Source organism: Conger conger, chromosome 16 (genome assembly GCF_963514075.1).
Source record: "Conger conger chromosome 16, fConCon1.1, whole genome shotgun sequence".
Lineage (NCBI taxonomy): Eukaryota > Metazoa > Chordata > Actinopteri > Anguilliformes > Congridae > Conger > Conger conger.
In genome coordinates this window covers 31244857-31266152 of record NC_083775.1, presented here as the reverse complement: position 1 = coordinate 31266152, position 21296 = coordinate 31244857, and the positions used below count along the sequence as shown (strand labels likewise).

The 21296-nt window shown below is 43.0% G+C and overlaps 1 gene segment (V, D, J or C); it reads right to left on the bottom strand.

Annotated features, from left to right (window-relative positions):
- Nucleotides 1–7901: 7901 nt before the first annotated feature.
- On the bottom strand, nt 7902–14931 carry LOC133114147 (Ig kappa-b4 chain C region-like). The segment is given in 4 exon segments: nt 7902–8397; nt 9963–10014; nt 13898–13955; nt 14888–14931. Coding segments are annotated over 4 exon segments (471 nt in total).
- Between the last annotated feature and the right edge of the window lie 6365 nt (nt 14932–21296).

Below are 21296 nucleotides of genomic sequence, written 5' to 3'. Positions count from 1 at the left end.
TATCATCAGAGAGAGGAAACTACAGTCTGGTGTTAAACTCAGACCTAAGTGCTGAGTGAGTGAACTGCAGTGTGGGTAAAGAAGGGGTTGCTGGGAGAATGTGCTGTATGGGAGAAGCAGCTATTCAGTGCTCTCACCAAGTGATGGAGGACATTGCAGAAATGATATTTGTTGGTAAATATGACCAAACGTACTAAATTAGGACAACAGAAAATAATAACTGATGAACATACCACGGAAAAATTTCCAAAGCTAGACTGGAGAAAATCGCAGTCATCAGAGAGATGAAGTAGAAAACGGCCTTCTACAGTTAGCCCAGTATTCCCTCTTTTAACACAAGGCTTCTCACTCTAATCATCTGAAAACTAGCGTCTAATGTGATGGAAAGACCTCATAATGACAAAAACATTAATTGTTATATTGCTCTACTTCCCATTATTTCACTTGGATATCCAATGTTTGAATCATTGCCTGTGCATGTGTGATATCACTGATATAATCATTTATGATACAGAAACCTGCATCATAAAACACATCAGAAGAGTTTTAGGCATATCTTAGCCCATATGCAATCAACCAGGTTGAATGGCAAATCTTTAAAGTATAAAAAGATTCAATGATGACACAAAATGAACTTTTTCTTGTTCAAAATAGCAGTGCATCGTGCAAATGTCGAGATGCTGTTCACACATCAGAGCTCCTCCAGGTTTTTGAACCTTATCCTCCGGCTAAATAAAACCTGCCATTTGTTCAACACCCCATTATCTGCTTTTGGTTCCTTTGCCCAGAACAGAAGTCCAAATCCAAAAATCACAAGAGTCAAAAAAGCCAGGCAGAGTTCAAAACCAAAAGATCCAAAAACAGAGCAGAGAGGAGCGGGACAGCACAGGGCACAGGGCACAGGGCACAGGCAGCTAGAACTGGGGTGGGGGATAGAATACAGAATGACAAACTAGCAAAAAGAAACTGAAAAGGACAGGTTTAAATAGACTAACTGATTGACAAATGAGACACAGGTGAGCTGAATAACAAGAGACAGGAAGGAAGTACATATAAGGAGTCGGGAAGCGGAGACATGAAATGAAACACAGGTAGAACAAATGAATGAGGGGATGGAGCAGGAAAGTACAGAGGAAAACATGATCGGACTTAGTCAGAAAATCAGGAGACAGAAAACACAGAAGCTGACACCTTCTTGACAATGTACACATGTTCCCATGACTACATGTATACAGTTCAATGTCAGAAACTGTTATTTTGACATTTGAATGTTTGACAGAGCAAAAATAGCAGTGAACAGTGCATATGTCCCAGCCCTCTATAGACCCACTGCTGTTTACACATCAGAGCTCCTCTAACTGTGTGTGACAGGATTTGTATAGAGGAAGGGACTTTGCATACGTGACCTGCCTCACTGCTCCACACACTTTAAGACCCCCAGTACTGATCAGTGACTGTCCAGTCCTTTCACAGACACTGACACAGGCAGCATTATGATGATGTCAGTCTTTCCACTGCTGGTGATATTGGGACTCTTTGTACAGGGTGAGGCAGATACGATTTAGCTCGGGATTTTGGTGAAATTTTAAATATTATTTCCTTGCTTTTGACAATACAACTCTTTCCACAACTGTGCCATGATTGTATATTCCAATATGCCAGAATATAACGGTGTTGTTTTATAATACTATAATGCATTGACCTACATTTCTTAATTTTCCTTTTCAGAATCAATGGCAGAAATAGCTGTGACTCAGTCTCCATCAGCTCAGGCTGTTCAGCAGGGAGACACTGTCTCTATCAGCTGTACAGTCAGTCAGAGTGTTTACTACTACTCAAGCTATGGCCACTATCTCTTCTGGTACCTGCAGAAACCTGGTCAGCCTCCTAAACTTCTGATTAGGTATGCCACAACACGCCAGTCGGGGATTCCTGATCGTTTCAGTGGGAGTGGATCTGGGACTCAGTTTACACTGAAAATCACTGGAGTCCAGGCTGAAGATGCAGGAGATTATTACTGTCAGAGTGTACATGAGATCAACAGTAAATATGTGTTCACACAGTGATACAGAGCCGTACAAAAACCTCCCTCAGTCAGACTGCACAGAGACTGCACTGCTGCAGCTGGGACCTACTGCAGGTGCTGAGGGAGGAGCACTGATCTGTAACACTAAGTGGCTCTGCTCTAAAACATTGAGTTTTGTTGTGCAATAAGGACTCTCATTTTTATTGAATCTAATTTAATGCACTTTCTCTCAATGTTAATGTCAGCACATCATCTGCAGTCTGTCTGCAATCTATGAGACGGGTGCGTAGGGGGGGTTGGACCCAAAATGCACAACTCAGAAACAGGGGTGTAATAAAGTCCCGTCAGGGCTTCATTCAGCGCATACCTACGGGCAATTTAGACTCTCTAATCAGCCTAACCCGCATGTCTTTGGACTGTGGGAGGAAACCGGAGTACCCGGAGGAAACACACACAGACACAGGGAGAACATGCAAACTCCGCACGGAGAGGCCCCGGCCGACAGGGATTCGAACCCAGGACCTTCTTGCTGTGAGGCGGCAGCACTACCCACTGCACCATCCGTGCTGCCCAGCAATAAAATGGTTAATGTATTTCTTTTTACAGTGAGCCCAGTTTACAAATTGTAAAATTCCATCCATCCATCCATTATCTGAACCCGCTTATCCTGAACAGGGTCGCAGGGGGGCTGGAGCCTATCCCAGCATGATTATCAGTTGTGTAGATATCAAAACAATAGTAAGTAAAAAGAAAGAAGGACTTCACTGAATCAGGAAATAAACACAATAAAACAGCAATTCACTTTGTATTACTTTTTAGTACATCATGGATAAACTAACTGAATAATTCCTTGTTCCTGACTGATGCCCTTGACTTTCTCAGCTCCCATAAAAGACTGTCATGAGCATACACAAAATGTAAATGTATTCAATACATACTCTCAGTGACCACTTTTGTAGGTCGACCTGTACACCAGCTTGTTAATGCTAATATTTAATCAGCCAATCATGTGGCAGCAACTAAATGCAGAAAAGCATGCAGACATGATCAAGAGGTTCAGCTGTTCTTCAGACCAAATATCAGAATGGGGAAGAAATTAGATGGAAGTGATTGTGGAATGATTTTTGGTGCCAGGCAGGGTGTTCTGAGTATCTCAGAAACTGCTGATCTCCTAGAATTTTCATGCACAACAGTCTCTACAGTTTGCAGAGAAAGCTATGAAAAACATAAAATATCCAGTGGGCAGCAGTTCTGCAGGCAAAAACAGATTGTTAATGAGAGAAGGGCCAGAATGGTTATGTTATGCCCTCATGTTATTTTATGTAACTTCAGCTCTTATTGACCATATACAGATATTCCCATACAGTTCAATGTCAGAAGCAGATACTGTCCCCTCCAAATGTATTGGAACAGCAAGGACAATTCATTTGTTTTTGCAATACACTGATGCCAATTGAGTTTGACGTCAAAATATGTACATGAGATGACAGATTTCAGCTTTTATTTCCTGGTATTTTTATCTAGATTTGTGAAACAACTTTGAACATACCTTTTGTATCAGACCATCCAATTTTTAGTTGAGCAAAAGTATTGGAACATGTGACTGACAGGTTTTTCTTGTTGCTGAGATGTGTCCTGTTAGTGCCCTTTAGTTGTGCCCTTTAGTTGAGCAAAAGTATTGGAACATGTGACTGACAGGTTTTTCTTGTTGCTGAGATGTGTCCTGTTAGATTGATTGGTTAAACAATAAATAGTCTTGTTTTAGCCTGGGGTTTTGTCTATGAAGACTGCATTTGTGTTAGAAAAGATACACCAACAAGAAGACCAGAGAGCTGTCTTTGAGAGAAAAACAATCCATTTTGAATATTAGAAAGAAGGGGCGTACTGAGCAAAAGACATCAAACAGGTCAACCAAGGCAAACAAGAGCAGAAACATTGTGAGAGCTGGGGAGAATAAAACCCAAAATATCAGTCAGTGACATCACAAACAATCTCCAAAGGGCAGGACGATATCTCAATCAACCATTCAAAGAGAGCAGCAATATAGAGGCTATACCACAAGATGCAAACCACTCATCATTAGTAAGAATTGGAAGGCAAGATTAAAATTGGCAAAGAAGTGCAGATATGAGCCACAACAGTTCTGGAACAAAGTTTGATGGCAAGCATTTCACCTCCTGAAGAAGAAAATTGAGAGGAAAAAAACAGACAACAAACTACAACTGAAAGAGGCTGTAGTAAAAGCCTGGGAAAGCATCATAAAACCAGATTGCAAGCAAGGGATATTCTAGCAAGTTCCAATGTTTTTGTATGTAAATTATTTACATTTACATACCTGAACGCCAAATGTATTCAGTGTATTGCAAAAACAAAGAAATTGGCATGACTGTTCTGATACTTTTGGCGGGGACTGTATATTGATAAAAGAATGTTAGACAGATTAAAAATAGTAGTGAATAGTCTGTAGACTCACTGCTGTTCACACATCAGAGCTCCTCTAACTGTTTGTGACAGGATTTGTATAGAGGAAGGGACTTTGCATATCTGTCCTGTCTCACTGCTCCACACACTTTAAGACCCCCAGTACTGATCAGTGACTGCCCAGTCCTTTCACAGACACTGACACAGGCAGCATTATGATGATGTCAGTCTTTCCACTGCTGCTGATATTGGGACTCTTTGTACAGGGTGAGACAGATACCTTTTATCTTAGGATTTTGGTGACATTTTACATTTTATTTGTTTGCTTTTTACAATACAACCCTGTCACAACAGTGCCATGATTGTATATTGAAATATGTCAGAATTTAACAGTGTTGTTTTATAATACTATTATCCATTGACCTACATTTCCTTGTTTTCCTTTTCAGAATCAATGGCAGATATAGTTGTGACTCAGTCTCCATCAGCTCAGGCTGTTCAGCAGGGAGACACTGTCTCCATCAGCTGTACAGTCAGTCAGAGTGTTTACAGCGACTCCAATGGCCAGTGGCTCAGCTGGTACCTGCAGAAACCTGGTCTGGCTCCTAAACTTCTTATTAAATTAGCCACAACACGCCAGTCTGGGATTCCTGATCGTTTCAGTGGGAGTGGATCTGGGACTCAGTTTACACTGAAAATCACTGGAGTCCAGGCTGAAGATGCAGGAGAGTATTACTGTCTGAGTTTACACAGCATCCCTGGTAGCTGGGTGTTCACACAGTGATACAGAGCCGTACAAAAACCTCCCTCAGTCAGACTGCACAGAGACTGCACTGCTGCAGCTGGGACCTACTGCAGGTGCTGAGGGGGGAGGCACTGATCTCTGACACCAATACTGCCAGCAGGGCTGTAGGGGGCGACAATGAGCTGCAGCCCTGAACACACACCTCTCTGTGCTGAAGAGGAGCTGCTCTGTGTCACATACAGAACCCATAGCAGAGCTGCTGCTGAACCACGCTCACTCCTGTACCACAACATCACAGACATCACACAGTGTATCACACACTCCTGTACCACAACATCACAGACATCACACAATGTATCACACACACTCCTGTACCACAACATCACAGACATCACACAGTATCACTTGAAATATCAGCGGGTTTGAGTTCAATACACACATCAGCATTCATGTCATTAAAGCTGTTTCTGTTCAGATGCTATGCAAGCGACTCTCAGCTTTGCTGGACTGAATCACAGAATCAGATTTTACTGTGATGTGAATCCTTACATAGACCTGATCATCATTTTTGTAAAAATGGTCAGGGCATGACTGTATCACACACACCAGGGAATACAAAGCATTTTTCTTAAGTGCTTAACAAGCATAAAAGTCTCAAATAATATTATTATGTACCCCCTTCATCAGATTACTTTGCACAAACCAGCATGAACAAAAGAATGTTCAGCATGAAAATATCAAATGCTATTAATTTAGGGGATTTTTTATAACTCAAGGGACGTGCACATGCATTGTATTTCAGGCATGATTCAGTAATTGATATCACCAGAACAGAATGTGTGAGTTCAGTGAACAAATGTTGTATTGTGTACTTTCAATTTCTAAAAGGGGATATGTAAACAAACAGACATCTCTTATTCACACAGGTTTAGAATGAATAAGTAATGCACCCACACAGGGATATGTCACCATGTTGAAGTGTTGAATGCATTGGTGCAAATCTGTTCACTTGTCATTCATTGTTTTCATCTCCAATCCCACCAAAGTTGGAACGCCCCGTTTGTGAACTACGTCCAAGCATGGTCATATCCTACCAGCAGAAGACTGGAGCTTCTCTTCCAAAAGTAACACCCAACGCCAGCCAGACACTTCTGTTCACACTGCAGGCACAAGCTGCACATGCACACAACAGGGGCAGAGAGCACGCCACAGGCACCCAGACGGCCAACAGGGGGCGCTCCAGCAATGAACACTGCTATCCCTGCTGACTGAATCCCTCCCATAAGCCCCTTAGGTGACACAAAGCCAACATGGACCGACCCTGCAGGACTGCCAGTCACAGTCAGCCTGAGACCATGCTGCTCACTCACTTACTGCAAGTGGACATTTTACTGAGTGATCTACCCAGCAGCCCATTTCAGTCTCAAGACTCTTTAGAACTTGCACTTCCATAATGCTTATCTCTACTGCATCTCTATGTGCTTCCATGTGAACATAAAGACTATTCATGTACAGTGTTATTCATTGACATCTTTACTTTAGATGTGCCTCTTGGTGATCACCTCTCCTCTCTATTATACCTCTCTGCTTGCATAATGAATGCCTTTGCTGACATTGATGTATCAGAAGTAAGAGAATGAACAAAACCAAACCTCCAGACATGAAATCTCTAATCTGAGACTGATGCTACAGCAGGTGTGAGGTACAGCCCCCTCCCTTTCTCACCTCACTACAGAAATGACCCCTCCACCCTCTCATGTTCTAACAGCTCTCTGTGGTGGGTATTTTGGGCTGTGGGGGTGAAACTCAGATTTGCATGTGCAGGGTGGGGCAGGCTGGTTCTGCTGTCCCTCAATGGGACTGACTCAATCTCAGAATAGAGCAGCACTGTGGCCAGGTGTCTGGGCCGTCCCCAGGGGGTTAGTGTGAGCTGAGCACACATCCTGCTGTACAGAACTGCTCTGAGCATGCTGCACACATCACTGCTCCTCTCAGCAGGCCTCCAGAGCTGGGACTGCCCCTCCTCAACTGATTCCAGATCAGTTCTTTCACAAACAGTCTCTTATCTCCTCCATCTAGTTTCTGTGTGAGAGCACTATGAACTGATTCCAGATCAGTTCCTTCACACACAGTCTCTTATCACCTCCATCTCGTGGAGTCCACTACGACCAGTAAAAACCCAATAACATTTAAACAATGCATCAAGTTATGCATAAATAATATAAAAATCAAGGTTATAAGTACATAGCTGCCCCATATTCTTTGCCAAATTGCATTTCTATAGATTAGGTTCAAGAGTAATTTTATTTGGACAAATCAATAAAAGTAATTATCATACTCAGGTTGCATTTGTGTGTGGTTTGTCCGGACACTTATGTCAGCAACACTCTACAGATCAGGCAATTATGAATTATATGAATAAATCTATTCTTCTATCTATTCTTTGACAATTTACTTAAAGCTATCTATCATTATCATCACTTGTAAATGTGTGTGTGTTTTGCAAAAGTATTTCTTGTGGCAAGAATATAATTATGATTTAATCAAAGAAACGGCAGCCCAAAAACCACAGGACCATCAGAAGCACGAATGTTTAAAAAAAAATAACAGCCAGAGACACAGTAGTTCTTCAAAGAGTCTTTATTATGTCAATGATATTGATCTAACAGCTATTCTCAAAACCACTCAATCACAAATAAGAAGGCATATTTGTTGAAGAGCACAAGCAGAGCACATGTCAGATATTAGCACTGAAAGCTCAGGCTGGGGGAAGGATTCACACACAGGCTCAGCTCAGTGTGACAGCAGTAAGGAGCAGAGAGGCTGAGGGCAGAACAGGGTAAAAACAGTGTGACCAGAGTGTGTGAGCTGGGCCTCCACCCGGCCTACTAAGAACAGTGGGCTCTCCTCAGTGTCTGAGGGGGGGCAGACAAGGAGCCCTTTGTGGCCTCACAGGTCAGTGACCCTGCCTTCACCCAGTCGTTCTCACTGAGAGTCAGGGAGCTGCTCCAGCTGTACAGGCCGTCCTTCCCCAGGACCCCCACACTCCCGGCCACGCCCGAGCTCCTACTGGTACCGTCCACTTTCCAGCGCAGAGTCCAGTCTGAGGGGAAGCCCTTGTTGGCCAGACACACCAGTGTGGCCTTTCCCTGCTTCAGCTCCACACTGGAGGGGGGCAGGACTGTGAGGGTGGGAACTGTGTCACCTGGGAGACACAGAGAGACGTGAGGTCAGAGAGTGGACACACCCCCATGTGTCAATCATTCTGTCCTTACAATGACACATGACTGAGACACAGAGAATATCAGGTGTTACTCATAGGCAGTGGCTGAAGATCATTTATCCTGATTTGCTTCATCTTGTACAGCATAAAGCACATTGACATGTTTTAAGGTTCTTTCTACTTGGATTCCATTATTACCAGAACCTGTGACTGCACTTTACAATGAAAAATTCATCACCACAACAAAACTGTTTTTTAGGAGTTTCAGTTGCATTTTGCTCCACTTTTGCATCTCAATCTGTTGGATATCTTATTGCTATCTCCTTATAATTCATACTTTATTATTACAAAATAATAATAGATAATGGTATTATGCTCTGAAAACCTACAGAATAACGTTAATTTGTGGTCCGTCTCATTTAGTAAATAAATACGTGCTAAACACGTCAATAATATCAAAAAACGGTTTCAAATGATTAACTAATTCAGCAACAATGTTCTCGTTTTTTTATTATTCAAACCAATGGTTTCGAGTAGCTACGGAACGTTATGACACGAGCCTGGGACTACAGAACAGAAATGTGTCATCTAATAGACGTGTTATTCATCCAATAATACGGTCATATATTATAATTATAACATTATCAAAAATGAAGTCGAATATCATAAAAAGATCGAATTTAATCAGCAATACAACCATAACGTGTAGGCTGCCAAGAACGGTTCTATTTTATTCAACTATGTGAAATAAAGAACTCTTTGACTTCGGAATTTTAAGTTTTAGAATTAGTCCGGTTATGATTGATAGTCAAAATCATCACTTTCTATCATTTAATTTAATGTGACACAAATAGCATCTGGCTGCACTTCAAACTGCTACAGAGCCGATTTGCTTCCACCGAATGAACCAATGCTATTTATTTAACACTGCACGGAATAAAGTTCATTCAGGACTATTCTAAACATCAATGCGATAGCTAAAAACACTGTTTGAATCTAGTGGGCTAGTTCAAATTGCCAAGCTTATTAAAGTAATTAAACCAACATCTAACGTCGGAAACTTGCATATATAAAACAAAATACAGTAAAAATATCGATGTGAACGAAGCCTATCAGAAATAGAGATTATTTAGGCTACTTCCAATTGGCAGTTTTGTTCCGCCACCGAAAGTGAACCCGAGTGAACAGACTCATTCACCAGCCGTACAAAAACCTCTTGCTCAAAAGACACTGCCGTCCGATGCCTGTTCAAGTGCAACTTCACGGCGCTTTTCAAACGAGTCAATCATTTGCTTGTAAAAATGTGTAACATTTTCTTCGATTGTATATATCATACCCAAATGTACTCTGCTATACTGAGCGTTTCTTTGGGCAAGATTTAAAATAATTTTAAATCAATGGCTAATCTTACAATGATTCCTGTTATTTAAACATCGCGAGAATTATTAAAAATTTTACGAACGAAATCTAACATCGTAAAATGACAATATATTTAAAAATAAAGCACAAACATCGATATGGATATATGTGAAAGAGAAATTACTTACGTCCAACTGACAGTTTTGTTCCGCCACCGAAAGTCCACCACAGTGATACAGACTCATTCACCAGCCGTACAAAAACCTCTCGCTCAAGAGACACTGCCGTCCAAAGCCTTTTTCATTCTGACTTCACGCAGATTTTAAGTCAACCATTTATAATGTGTAAAAGCATACCCGAAGCTTTTTATGTCGGCATATCCGACACAAATGTATCCTACTCTCTTGAGCTTTTCAGATTCATGTTTATTTTTAGTTTAATGACTGACTCGGTTGTAATAAGATATAATGTGAAATATACAATACTAGCAATTCGCAAAAACTTACAGCAAAATTATTGTATAACAACTGATCGAATTTCCAATTATTTTTGCGGAAAATCTTGAGAAGTCTTATTGAGTGGCAATTGAGTGGAATTCTGAAACGACCATTACGATGGTATTCTGAAAGCTGATCGGCAAGGGGATACGGGTTTCTTCTCATGAATGTTATTTTATTTTCCCTCAATTGAAGAATTCATTTTAAACATATTTAAACATTCTGTATAAAATTTCCATAGATCCAGAAGAAATGAAAAAATGACGTTATTGTCACAGGGGTAGTTGTGCGATTAATTATTCATTTTTAATTTGCTTTATGATAAGCAGACCTAATTTTGCCTTGATCAGTAGCAATGATTTTCTGACAGGTTTTGTAAAACCCCACAGCTAACCCAATGACGGAATTTAGCGGGGGCCGAAGGCGGTTTTGCGTGCTTGTCCTTCTGGCGTTGCTGGGAGAACATTAGTTGGGTTAATTATTATCCTCCGTACAAGAACAGAGCACAATTATGTTTAAGAATATACTGGGTCCGTTGCCATGGGTCGGATATGGATTGACCTGCCCCATATCCCGCTTATAGCTGGCCAGAAACGGATCAGTACAATTCTTAATATTCTCCGTTCTCAAACGGGGCCGCTTGGTACGCTTGGTGGTTACTATAGTTTTACTCGTTTATCTGACTCCATTTAAAATATTATTTAGAAATTTGGGTTTGCAATTTACGCGGACCTCGGGAGTGATTACATTCAATTTGTACCTGCGCCACCATTACTCAATAGATGCTCCCGGGATTAGCATTATTGCTGAAATCTCAGTTCGGTGGAGAACTCAGAGGCTGAGGGTCCAGTCAACACAATACATGCAAACCTACCATGATATTTGCGAGCCCAGGTCGGCGTAGCATTGTCTGGGCTCCTTAGAGTTAATTTGGCAGGAACCACCGCTGTAACGCCCATGGGTTCCCTTCGCACCAGATTACAAGAGCCTTGCGTCGCCCGACCCTTTAAGGGACAGAAATTGCTAGCCTCACAACTTAGAACTATCACAGGTGTGCCGCCCCGCCGATCGGTCGGTCTTTGGCCACCATTTCCCCCTGAGTATTTCAGTTGTAATTTAGGCTGAAAAGGTACAAGATGAATTAGAGTCATGGAGATCACGCAAGTTACAAGCAAAATAGTTTATTTGCAGACAGGTAGGCAGTTAACGTAGAATATCAGTCAATTACAATTAGACAAATTGAAAGTAAAAAGTATAGAGTAAATAATCTTACCCAGCCTGCTTTCGCTACACACATATACAGAATATAGAATATGCCGTATGGAAAGTCGAATACGATCTTCCTGATACTTACATACACGTACAATATGCTGTGTGGGAAGTCGAATACGATCTTCCCCTGCTACACATACATACATACATACATACATACATACATACATACACAAGTTATGTTGTGTGGGAAGTCGAATACGATCTTCCCAGATTGGTCTGTCTCCCTTGCTTTTATGCCAAATCATATGTTTGAAACCAGGCGGCAGTGCCATAAATCAACCTGGAGGGGTGGTCAAATCTGGAATTTAGACCCCCACCGTTGGGGGTTGTTGAGTAGGGAAAATGAGATTATTACCAGGAGAGGACGTGTAGGTTTTCCCTTGGGATACTGAAACTATAGTTTATTAAATTCCATTTGGTATGAAATGTATCTCATCAGATTCCTTGATTTTATCAGATCACATCCATACCAAACAGATTACCCTTATGTTTTATTATGTTGCAGTTATCATGAAACTTCCCTCCTGATTATCCATTTTACATGCATGCATTCCTGTTACCATTACATAAGACTTAATGCAATAATACAAAGATCACATGGGCAATGTTTTCAAGGTGTTACCGGGTCTATTTACTATCTTAATAGCAGTTTTGAATATTTAATCTAAGAGAGCAGTCACCGGTGTAATGACAGCAGTGCCAAAATGAGGGCACTGTGGCATTGTCCGGAGTCTTCCCCCTTGGAAGTGACCAGGTATGGGGTCACAGGGAGGTCACCAATGTTCAGGAGGATTATTTTCCCATGACCCAACTGGCCTTGGACCACTCATACATCTTAACTCCCCAACAGGTAGTCTAAACAACATTGAAACCCCAGCTCTCAGGCCCCTCACACATGGCAGCCCTTCCTGACCTTAACCACCATGCTACAGGCCGCCCCATCATATCTATGAATGCTGTAGTTGGGAGTTTTCATGATAACTGCATTATGCTGTAAATATGTTTTTGTGCCTCTCATGGTAATATACCTTTTGGATAAACCTGATTTGGGTGAATGAAAGGAAAGGAGACATTCCAGACTGTTTGGTTTCTTCTCCTTATCTCCGAAATCCAGGTCTTAGTTCTTGACCCTAAAAGTGAGTCACCCATCTATAATTTACAGCTAGGCCCACCAGGCAGGGGGCTAAAACACATGGCTTCTACAGAGACAGCTTTTGCCCAGTTTCCCCTTGGCTCCTGAATGGTTGTGATATCAAAGGTAGACTGTTACAAAAACTAGACCATTACACCAGTCACACTGAACCAAGCAGAATAACACCAAACATCAACATATTCTGACCTGGGATTATCATGAAACATCTTTATACCATCTCCAATATTCCTGTTCTGGAATGTGAGAAAAGAAGGTGCCTCTAAGAATCCTTCTCTAGCTCTCCCCCACAGGCATGTGTGCCAATGGTGGGGGCTAACAATGTATTCTCCAGGAGGGGGAAGTCAGCAAGCTGACCAGCGCATGAGACCAAATGTTCCTTATGACTGGCTTACAGTTTCCTAGGGTGATCTGGCGTAACATCATCTGATTACGCCACCTTTGGAATTACACCCAAATAAATAGTTTGTACAAATCAAGGATTTATGACCAATCCCCACATCGGTACGTTCAACTAAATGAACAAACAGAGATGTGGATTCAATAATAAAAACATCCAGTTTATTTGTTACAATCCTAAAAACACAATAGAAAAACCCACACAAAAACCCACGGGATCCCCAAAAATACAAAATTATCCGGTAGGTCTTCCCCACCACAAGGGGCGCTACTGGGTGCGTGCGGGTACTAGTCTGTGGAGGGTGGAGGACTTACCGGAAGTGGAACCGAAAGGTCACTCGGTCGTCAAGGTGCCACAGGTACACACACACACACACACTGTAAAGTGGTGAGATACAGACACTGAATATATCACAAAATATTCAACTTCTACACACACACAAAAGCATGCAGTGAAAAGAACGGCACCGCAACGACCTCCACGCCAACCCAGATCCCCAAACCACGCACTGTAATGTAAACAGTAAGCCGCCCCAAAGCCCCAACTCCATCAACAGTTGGTTTGTCAATAGTAGGAATAGCTACTAAAATATGAATAAATATGGAACCCCAGGGAAGAGGCGGGTACAACACGGTTTAAAACACAAACGGCCGGAGCTCCACTTAGCCAGTTACTGGCGTATTAATAGAACTGGAGCCCCGGTATACACGCTCCTTAGCTCTTTAAGGAGACTGAGAGATGAACGCGAATTACTAATATCAGCAAAACAGCAGCTAGCAATGTCCTCAATAGGCTATGCACGTGCAGAGTCTCAAGCTCCACCACTTTGTCTATGGTGAACTTGAAGCCGGACAGGAACCTGCACACAAGCAGGGAAGAACAAGAACTCCAACAGCTAAGGCATTTCCATGGACCTAGTTGCTGCAGCCTATTTATAGTCCTCCTGAAATGATTGATATGTGCATCAGCAAACCAGATACCTGAATGCATGTTAACCTAACCTATTCGCTAGTTTTTAGTCGGCAGTAAATCTGTTACACTGGGGATAACAGTTACCAGAATACTGGAATCACATGCAGACTGAGAAACTGAGAGAAAGAGGGATCTTTATTCATCAGGTCGGACAGGTACACAGCCAACAAACAGGAACAGCACTTAGTGATCGGACGGGCAAGGGTCAAAACAATGTTAAATTGAGTGAACCAGTCAGACCTCAATGGCAACCACACACACTCCTGTACCACAACCTCACAGACATCACACAGTGTATCACACACACTCCTGTACCACAACATCACAGACATCACACAGTGTATCACACACTCCTGTACCACAACATCACAGACATCACACAGTGTATTACACACACTCCTGTACCACAACATCACAGACATCACACAGTGAACCACACACACTCCTGTACCACAACATCACAGTACAATACATACATCCAAATTCATGTCATTAAAGATGTTTCTATTCCCATGTGGTCCACATGATATCACAGTTTCTCTGGACTGAATCACAGAATCAGATTTTGGCAATTAATGTGAAACAATTTATTTGAATAATTTTTCAAGAATGCAAAAAAAGCGACTGTTTTCCTTGATGTAGTAACACAGCAATAAGACAAACGAAACAGTCTTTCTTTCAACAGTCAGCAGAGTTTTCCAATTGTTCAAACAAAGATACTCACTCTTTCATTCACTTCGAATCGAGACTCTATCCTGCTAGTGAAGATAATATAATATTTAATAAAATATGAATGAGTAAAATAATGATTAGTCCCACATTGAGGTCCCCAGGCTGTGGGCAGTGGCCCTTTTATCTGGCATTGGGGAGCCTCTAAGTGCTGCTGGAGTCACTCCTGGAGGACAGCTGCTCCCAGGTGTTGAGTAACTGGTGTAATCACAGAGCTCTGTCTGGGCTGCTCCCAGGTGTTGAGTAACTGGTGTAAACACAGAGCTCTGTCTGGGCTGCTCCCTGGTGTAATGACATGCTGTTCATCCTGCTCCCAATCACTGAATAACTGCTGTAATTACAGGATGCTGTTGACCCTGCTCCCAATCACTGAATAACTGCTGTAATTACAGGATGCTTTCCAGCCTGCTCCACTCTGGCCTGCGTTTGCTGTCCATGGCCCTGCAGACACGGGGAACTGGGAGAGGTCACAGGTCACAAGAGAGAGAAAAGAGAGCACAGCTGGGCGGGGCATCCAGTCCCTGCATCACAATAGGTCAAAATAGCAATGAACATTGCACATGTCCCAGCCCTCTATAGACCCACTGCTGTTCACACATCAGAGCTCCTCTAAATGTGTGTGACAGGATTTGTATAGAGGAAGGGGCTTTGCATACCTGTCCTGCCTCACTGCTCCACACACTTTAAGACCCCCAGTACTGATCAGTGACTGTCCAGTCCTTTCACAGACACTGACACAGGCAGCATTATGATGATGTCAAACATTCTACTGCTGGTGATATTGGGACTCTTTGTTGAGGGTGAGTCATTGAAATTGATCACTCTGGATTTTTATGATATTTTACAAATGCAAATCTATGGCTTTTTTCCCCAAAACATTGTCCTGTCATTTTTTTCTGCACAATAATATTGGTTGACACTATGTCCATTTTTACACCCATTTCCATGTTTTGTTTTTCAGAATCAATGGCAGATATAGTTGTGTCTCAGTCTCCATCAGCTCAGGCTGTTCAGCTGGGACACACTGTCTCTATCAGCTGTACAGTCAGTCAGAATGTTTTGCTTGATTCTACTCTGAGCTGGTACCTGCAGAAACCTGGTCAGGCTCCTAAACTTCTGATTTATGATGCCACAACTCGCCAGTCTGGGATTCCTGATCGTTTCAGTGGGAGTGGATCTGGGACTCAATTTACACTGAAAATCACTGGAGTCCAGGCTGAAGATGCAGGAGATTATTACTGTCAGAGTGCACATATCATCAGTGGTAGCGGGGTGCTCACACAGTGATACAGAGCTGTACAAAAACCTCCCTCAGTCAGACTGCACAGAGACTGCACTGCTGCAGCTAGGACCTACTGCAGGTGCTGAGGGGGGAGGCACTGACCCGAGACACTGAGGGGCTCTGCTCTAAAACATTGAGCTTTGTTGTGTAATAATAACTCTCATATTCCAACATTTAATATAAAAACTCTTGTCTTAAGATCCACCTTTATCTCTTCATGTGAAGGAATGCACTTGAGACACAGCGTTTAAAGACATAATTATCCTGAGCACCGAATCTAGCTTCCTACTTTGTATTATATACATGATATGTAAAATTACTTGAGACACAGGATTATTTCAAAGTAATTCATTAACAACACAACAATAGGCTATCATGGGCATCCATCAAAACCAATACCACTTGCTGTACATCACTTGACAAAATGTACTCAACAACAACAAAAAAATCAAAATAAGAGTCCTCAGCGACCTGTCCAATCCAAGTCAAAAACTCCAGTCCATAGTCCAATCCAAGATCAGGAGCCAACCAATCCGGTAACAGCACCCTCCTCCACTCGGCCATCTTCCCTGAAGACCTGGAGGACCAACGCCCGGTCACTTCGGTCCCTCCAGGACGGGGCGCGTCGGCTGCCACAGTCCGCCCCAGCAGGAGGGCACCACCAGGGGGTCCCGAGGCCCCGAACACGTCCCAGCCGAGAGGCTTCAGACACAGGAATGGGTCAGAAGCAGCTTGTCTCATTGATCACATAAAGGAAGGGGCTCCATCCCCAGCATTGCACCTGGTGGATGGATATGTGCTGATTTGTCCGTTACATTTCTGAATTTAGCTGCCTCTAGAAGATCTCATATGCTCGAACCTATACACTTTCTTGAATGTTAATGTTGACACATCCAAACCTTCCTCTTAAGAACCATTTAATTTAGTTCTCATTGAAAAAAAACATACTTGAGACACAGGAATTGGTCAAAAGAAATGTGTTTCATCACCTCTAAAGTAATACATTCAAGAAGGAGGCTCTATCACAATTTTATAAACACAAGGAATATATGCACAGATTGAACAAAATTAGGACTACATTTCGTTTGGTCTTTATTTAGTTTGGTAGAATAATGTAAAACCCCACGCTAACCCAATGACGGAATTTAGCGAGGGCCGAAGGGGGTTTTGCGTGCTTGTCCTTCTGGCGTTGCTGGGAGAACATTAGTAGGGTTATTATTATGCTCCGTACAAGAACAGAGCACAATTATGTTTTAGAATATACTGGGTCCCTTGCCATGGGTCGGATATGGATTGACCTGCCCCATATCCCGCTTACAGCTATTATGTTGCAGTTATCATGAAACTTCCCTCCTGATTATCCATTTTACATGCAATTCCTGTTACCATTACATAAGACTTAATGCAATAATACAAGGATCACATGGGCAATGTTTTCAAGGTGTTACCGGGTCTATTTACTATCTTAATAGCAGTTTTGAATATTTAATCTAGGAGAACAGTCACCGGTGTAATGGCAGCAGTGCCCAAATGAGGGCACTGTGGCATTGTCCGGAGTCTTTCCCCTTGGAAGTGACCAGGTATGGGGTCACAGGGAGGTCACCAATGTTCTGGAGGATTCTTTTCCCATGACCCAACTGCCCTTGGACCACTCATACATCTTTCCCTTAGTCGAAACAACATTGACCAGGAACCCCAGCTCTCAGGCCCCTCACAAATGGCAGCCCTTCCTGACCTCTTCTTCTCCTTATCTCCGAAATCCAGGCCTTAGTTCTTGACCCTAAAAGTGAGTCACCCATCTATAATTTACAGACTAACTCCCAAACTGGTCAGGGAGCTAAAACAAATGGCTTCTACAGAGACAGCTTTTGCCCAGTTTCCCCTCGGCTCCTGAATGGTTATGATATCAACGGTAGACTGTTACAAAAACTAGACCATTACACCAGTCGCACTGAACCAATCAGAATAACACCAAACATTACTATATTCTATATTCTACTCTAACCTGTCAGGAATGTGAGAAAAGGGGGGCCCCCAGGGCCCAAGAAGGCGCCTCTAAGAATTTTTCTCTAGCTCTCCCTCACAGGCATGTGTGCCAAAAGGTGGGGGCTAACAATGCATGCTCCGGGAGGGGGAAGTCAGCAAGCTGACCAGCGCATGAGACCAAATGTTACTTATGACTGGCTTACAATAAATCAATGATGAAAATATGATGAAAAGGTTTGACTGCTGCACTGGAGAAAATATCAGAGTAATTAGAGAGATGAAGTAGAAAGTGTCCTTCTACAGTAAGCACAGTATACCCTCTGTTAACACTAGGCTTCTCAATCTAATCATCTGAAAATTTCAATGTCTAATGTGATGGAAGGACCTGCTCATAATGTGAAAACACTCACCGTTATATTGCTCTACTTCACATTATTTCATATGGATATCGTGTGTGTGAATCATTGGAGATTCAAGGCATTTGCCCTTTGAAGTTTTCCCCTTTATATAGGAAATGCCTACATACATAATTTAAGCATTTAATCCAAATAAGCTCAGCTGAAAAAAGTGTGACAGTGCTCCTTTAAGAAACGACATAACGTTACAATAAGCCACAAGTCAACCAACAGCTACAGAAATTATTTGATAACTTGCATATCGTAGCATTCCCTGTGGTGTTAGCAGGGTTGTCTATAAGAAGCGCCATTCAGATTATGTCATTTGGGGTCCTGCTTGGTGATTTCCTGGAAGTTTAGTCATTCGGAGGATGTCACTTGGGGTCCAGAGTGGTGATTGGTTGGAGGAATAGCCAATCAGATGATCTTATTATAGGCCCTGCTTGATGATTGCAGTGCAGGTATTTGAAGGATGTCATCTGGAGTTCATTGTGCTGATCAGCTGGTAGCTTAGCCATTTGAAGGATATTATTTGAGGCTCTCCATGGTGATTGGTTGACAGTGTAGCCATTCACCCCCACCCATGGACTGGAGTACTACAGTCTACCTGCAGTTGGAAGCGTTTTGTACAGATCTGGCCAGTGCGCCAGTGCGCAATGGGATGAGCCCAAGTACAGAGAGAATGAAAAAACGTATACAGGTCTGAAACTATCATCTGTAAATGGTGATAGATTATGCCCCCTTCAGGTAACAGCACATTACATTCCTTAACCAGGCACATTACCTGACATGATATTACATTACATGACTTAACCAGACACATTATATAACATTACATAACATAACATTACTTAACCAGACACATTATATAACATTACATAACATTACAGTACTTAACCAGACACATTACATTACATAGCATTACACTACATTAGCATTTGGCAGACACTCTTATCAAGCACAACACAATCGAACAATAAACACTTATGTCGTAACAATCAACAGCTCACATAGCCAAACAAACTAGCACAAATATCATCCTAGCAAACTAGTTATAAGACAAGTAATGACACACAATTGAGAACAGAAACAATTACAGGGAGGTAGAGTGGGGTGGGGAAAGTTTCAGCTTGAAGAGGTGTGTCTTCAGTGTGCGCTTGAAGGTGGTCAGAGTCTCTGCTGTTCTGACCTCCACGGGGAGTTTGTGGGCCACCCCGAGGAGATAGGCCATGGAGGGGTGGGTGTGGGCACACCATCGTACCTTGTCTTGGGTGTACTGCAAGGTGCTGGAGTCTGTGTGGCACCAGCAACAGCGGGACCAGACAAGGTACGATCGCTGGCTTAAGACCTTGCCGTTATTGCCGGGGGAACCAGGTACTTGTATTCCAAAAAGCATTTGGAATTGGCTACAGGATAGAGTAGTAATAGGAGGGGCCTTATCCGAGCAGGGTATTATGGGAAGTGGAGTCCCACAGGGATAGGCGATTCTTCAAGGAGAGTTCAGTTATCAGAACGAAAGGGCACAAATGGAATTTGGCAAAGGAGAAATTCCGTAGAGATATTAGGAAATATTTTTTCACACAGCGAGTGGGTAATGTGTGGAATAGCTTGCCAGTACATGTAGTGGAGGCAGAAACACTGGGGGTTTTCAAGACCAGGCTTGATACAGTGTTAGATACTGTTCAGCTTTTAACGAAACTAGGCAGTAGGTACAATGGAGGGGTAGGAAAAGGCGAGCATTGCAGGGCGAAATGGCCTGTTCTCACCATTACCTTATGTTCTGTTATATTGTGTTATGTTATGTTAACTTATGCACCGGGAGCTAACTAAGCTGGCCCCAAGGTGGTCTCCCTTTCTGTTTTTGGTTTTCTTCCAGCTGCAGCCGGAGTGGCCGGTGTATGTGGTCCAGCCTGAAGGACATCAGGAGGAGCGGATCAACGGAACAACCTGCGCGCCTTTCCGGTGGGCGATGCCTGGAGGGAGCCCCCAGAAGAGGAGGAAGCAGAACGGGAACCAGAACCAGGACCGCGGACCACCACCAGCTTGGTGAGAGCACTTCCCTTGATTGGTCATTGAGAGCACGCAAGGGGATGTGGACCGGGGTAATTGGTCTGCTCAGCTCCGCCCGGTTGATTAACTCACACAGCTGCCACTGGTTTCCTCTGACACAGGGAAAGGGACAAAAGAGCGGTGTTTGTGGCAGTTGGTGTTCAGGCAGCTAGGGAGAGAACAGGCTCAGATCCACATTATTCTAAAAAGGTTTGGACGTTTTTTCCCCCCTTTTGATTTTGTTGGCCGTAACTTTTGTATTTCTTACTTATCTTTCTTTTGTTTGTGCTTGGGGGTAAATGGATTTGTTTGAGGTGTGATTGAGAGTGCGGCAGTGGGGCGGCAGACCTGGGACCGTGTCGCTGGCTGAGTGAAGAGGGGCGGTGATGACTTGTTTGCACTTGTAAATCGCTTTGGATTAAAAGCGTCTGCCAAATGACTAAAATGTAAAAAATGTAAAAATGGTGACGGCTGTGGAATGGTGAGATGGAAGAGAAGGCAGCTGGAGTGAACCGGCGAGCCCCGGGCTGGGCAGAAGGTGAGCGGGAGTGGAGCCCCAGTGGTGTGAGGAACGTGCACCGCCATCAAACGCAAGCGCCAGTGTGTCCCGTTCTGTCCAGTCCACAGTGGGGTAATTGGTGCTGTGCCTTCTCCTCTCCATAGTGTGGCCCTGTTCCCCTGACCGGAGGATACTGCAATCCAGGAAACCCACAGCGTTCGGCCTCGGTGGTTCCAGACGGCAGGAATGAGGAGCAGTCGTTTTTGGTTTTGTTTTTTATTTTTGGAG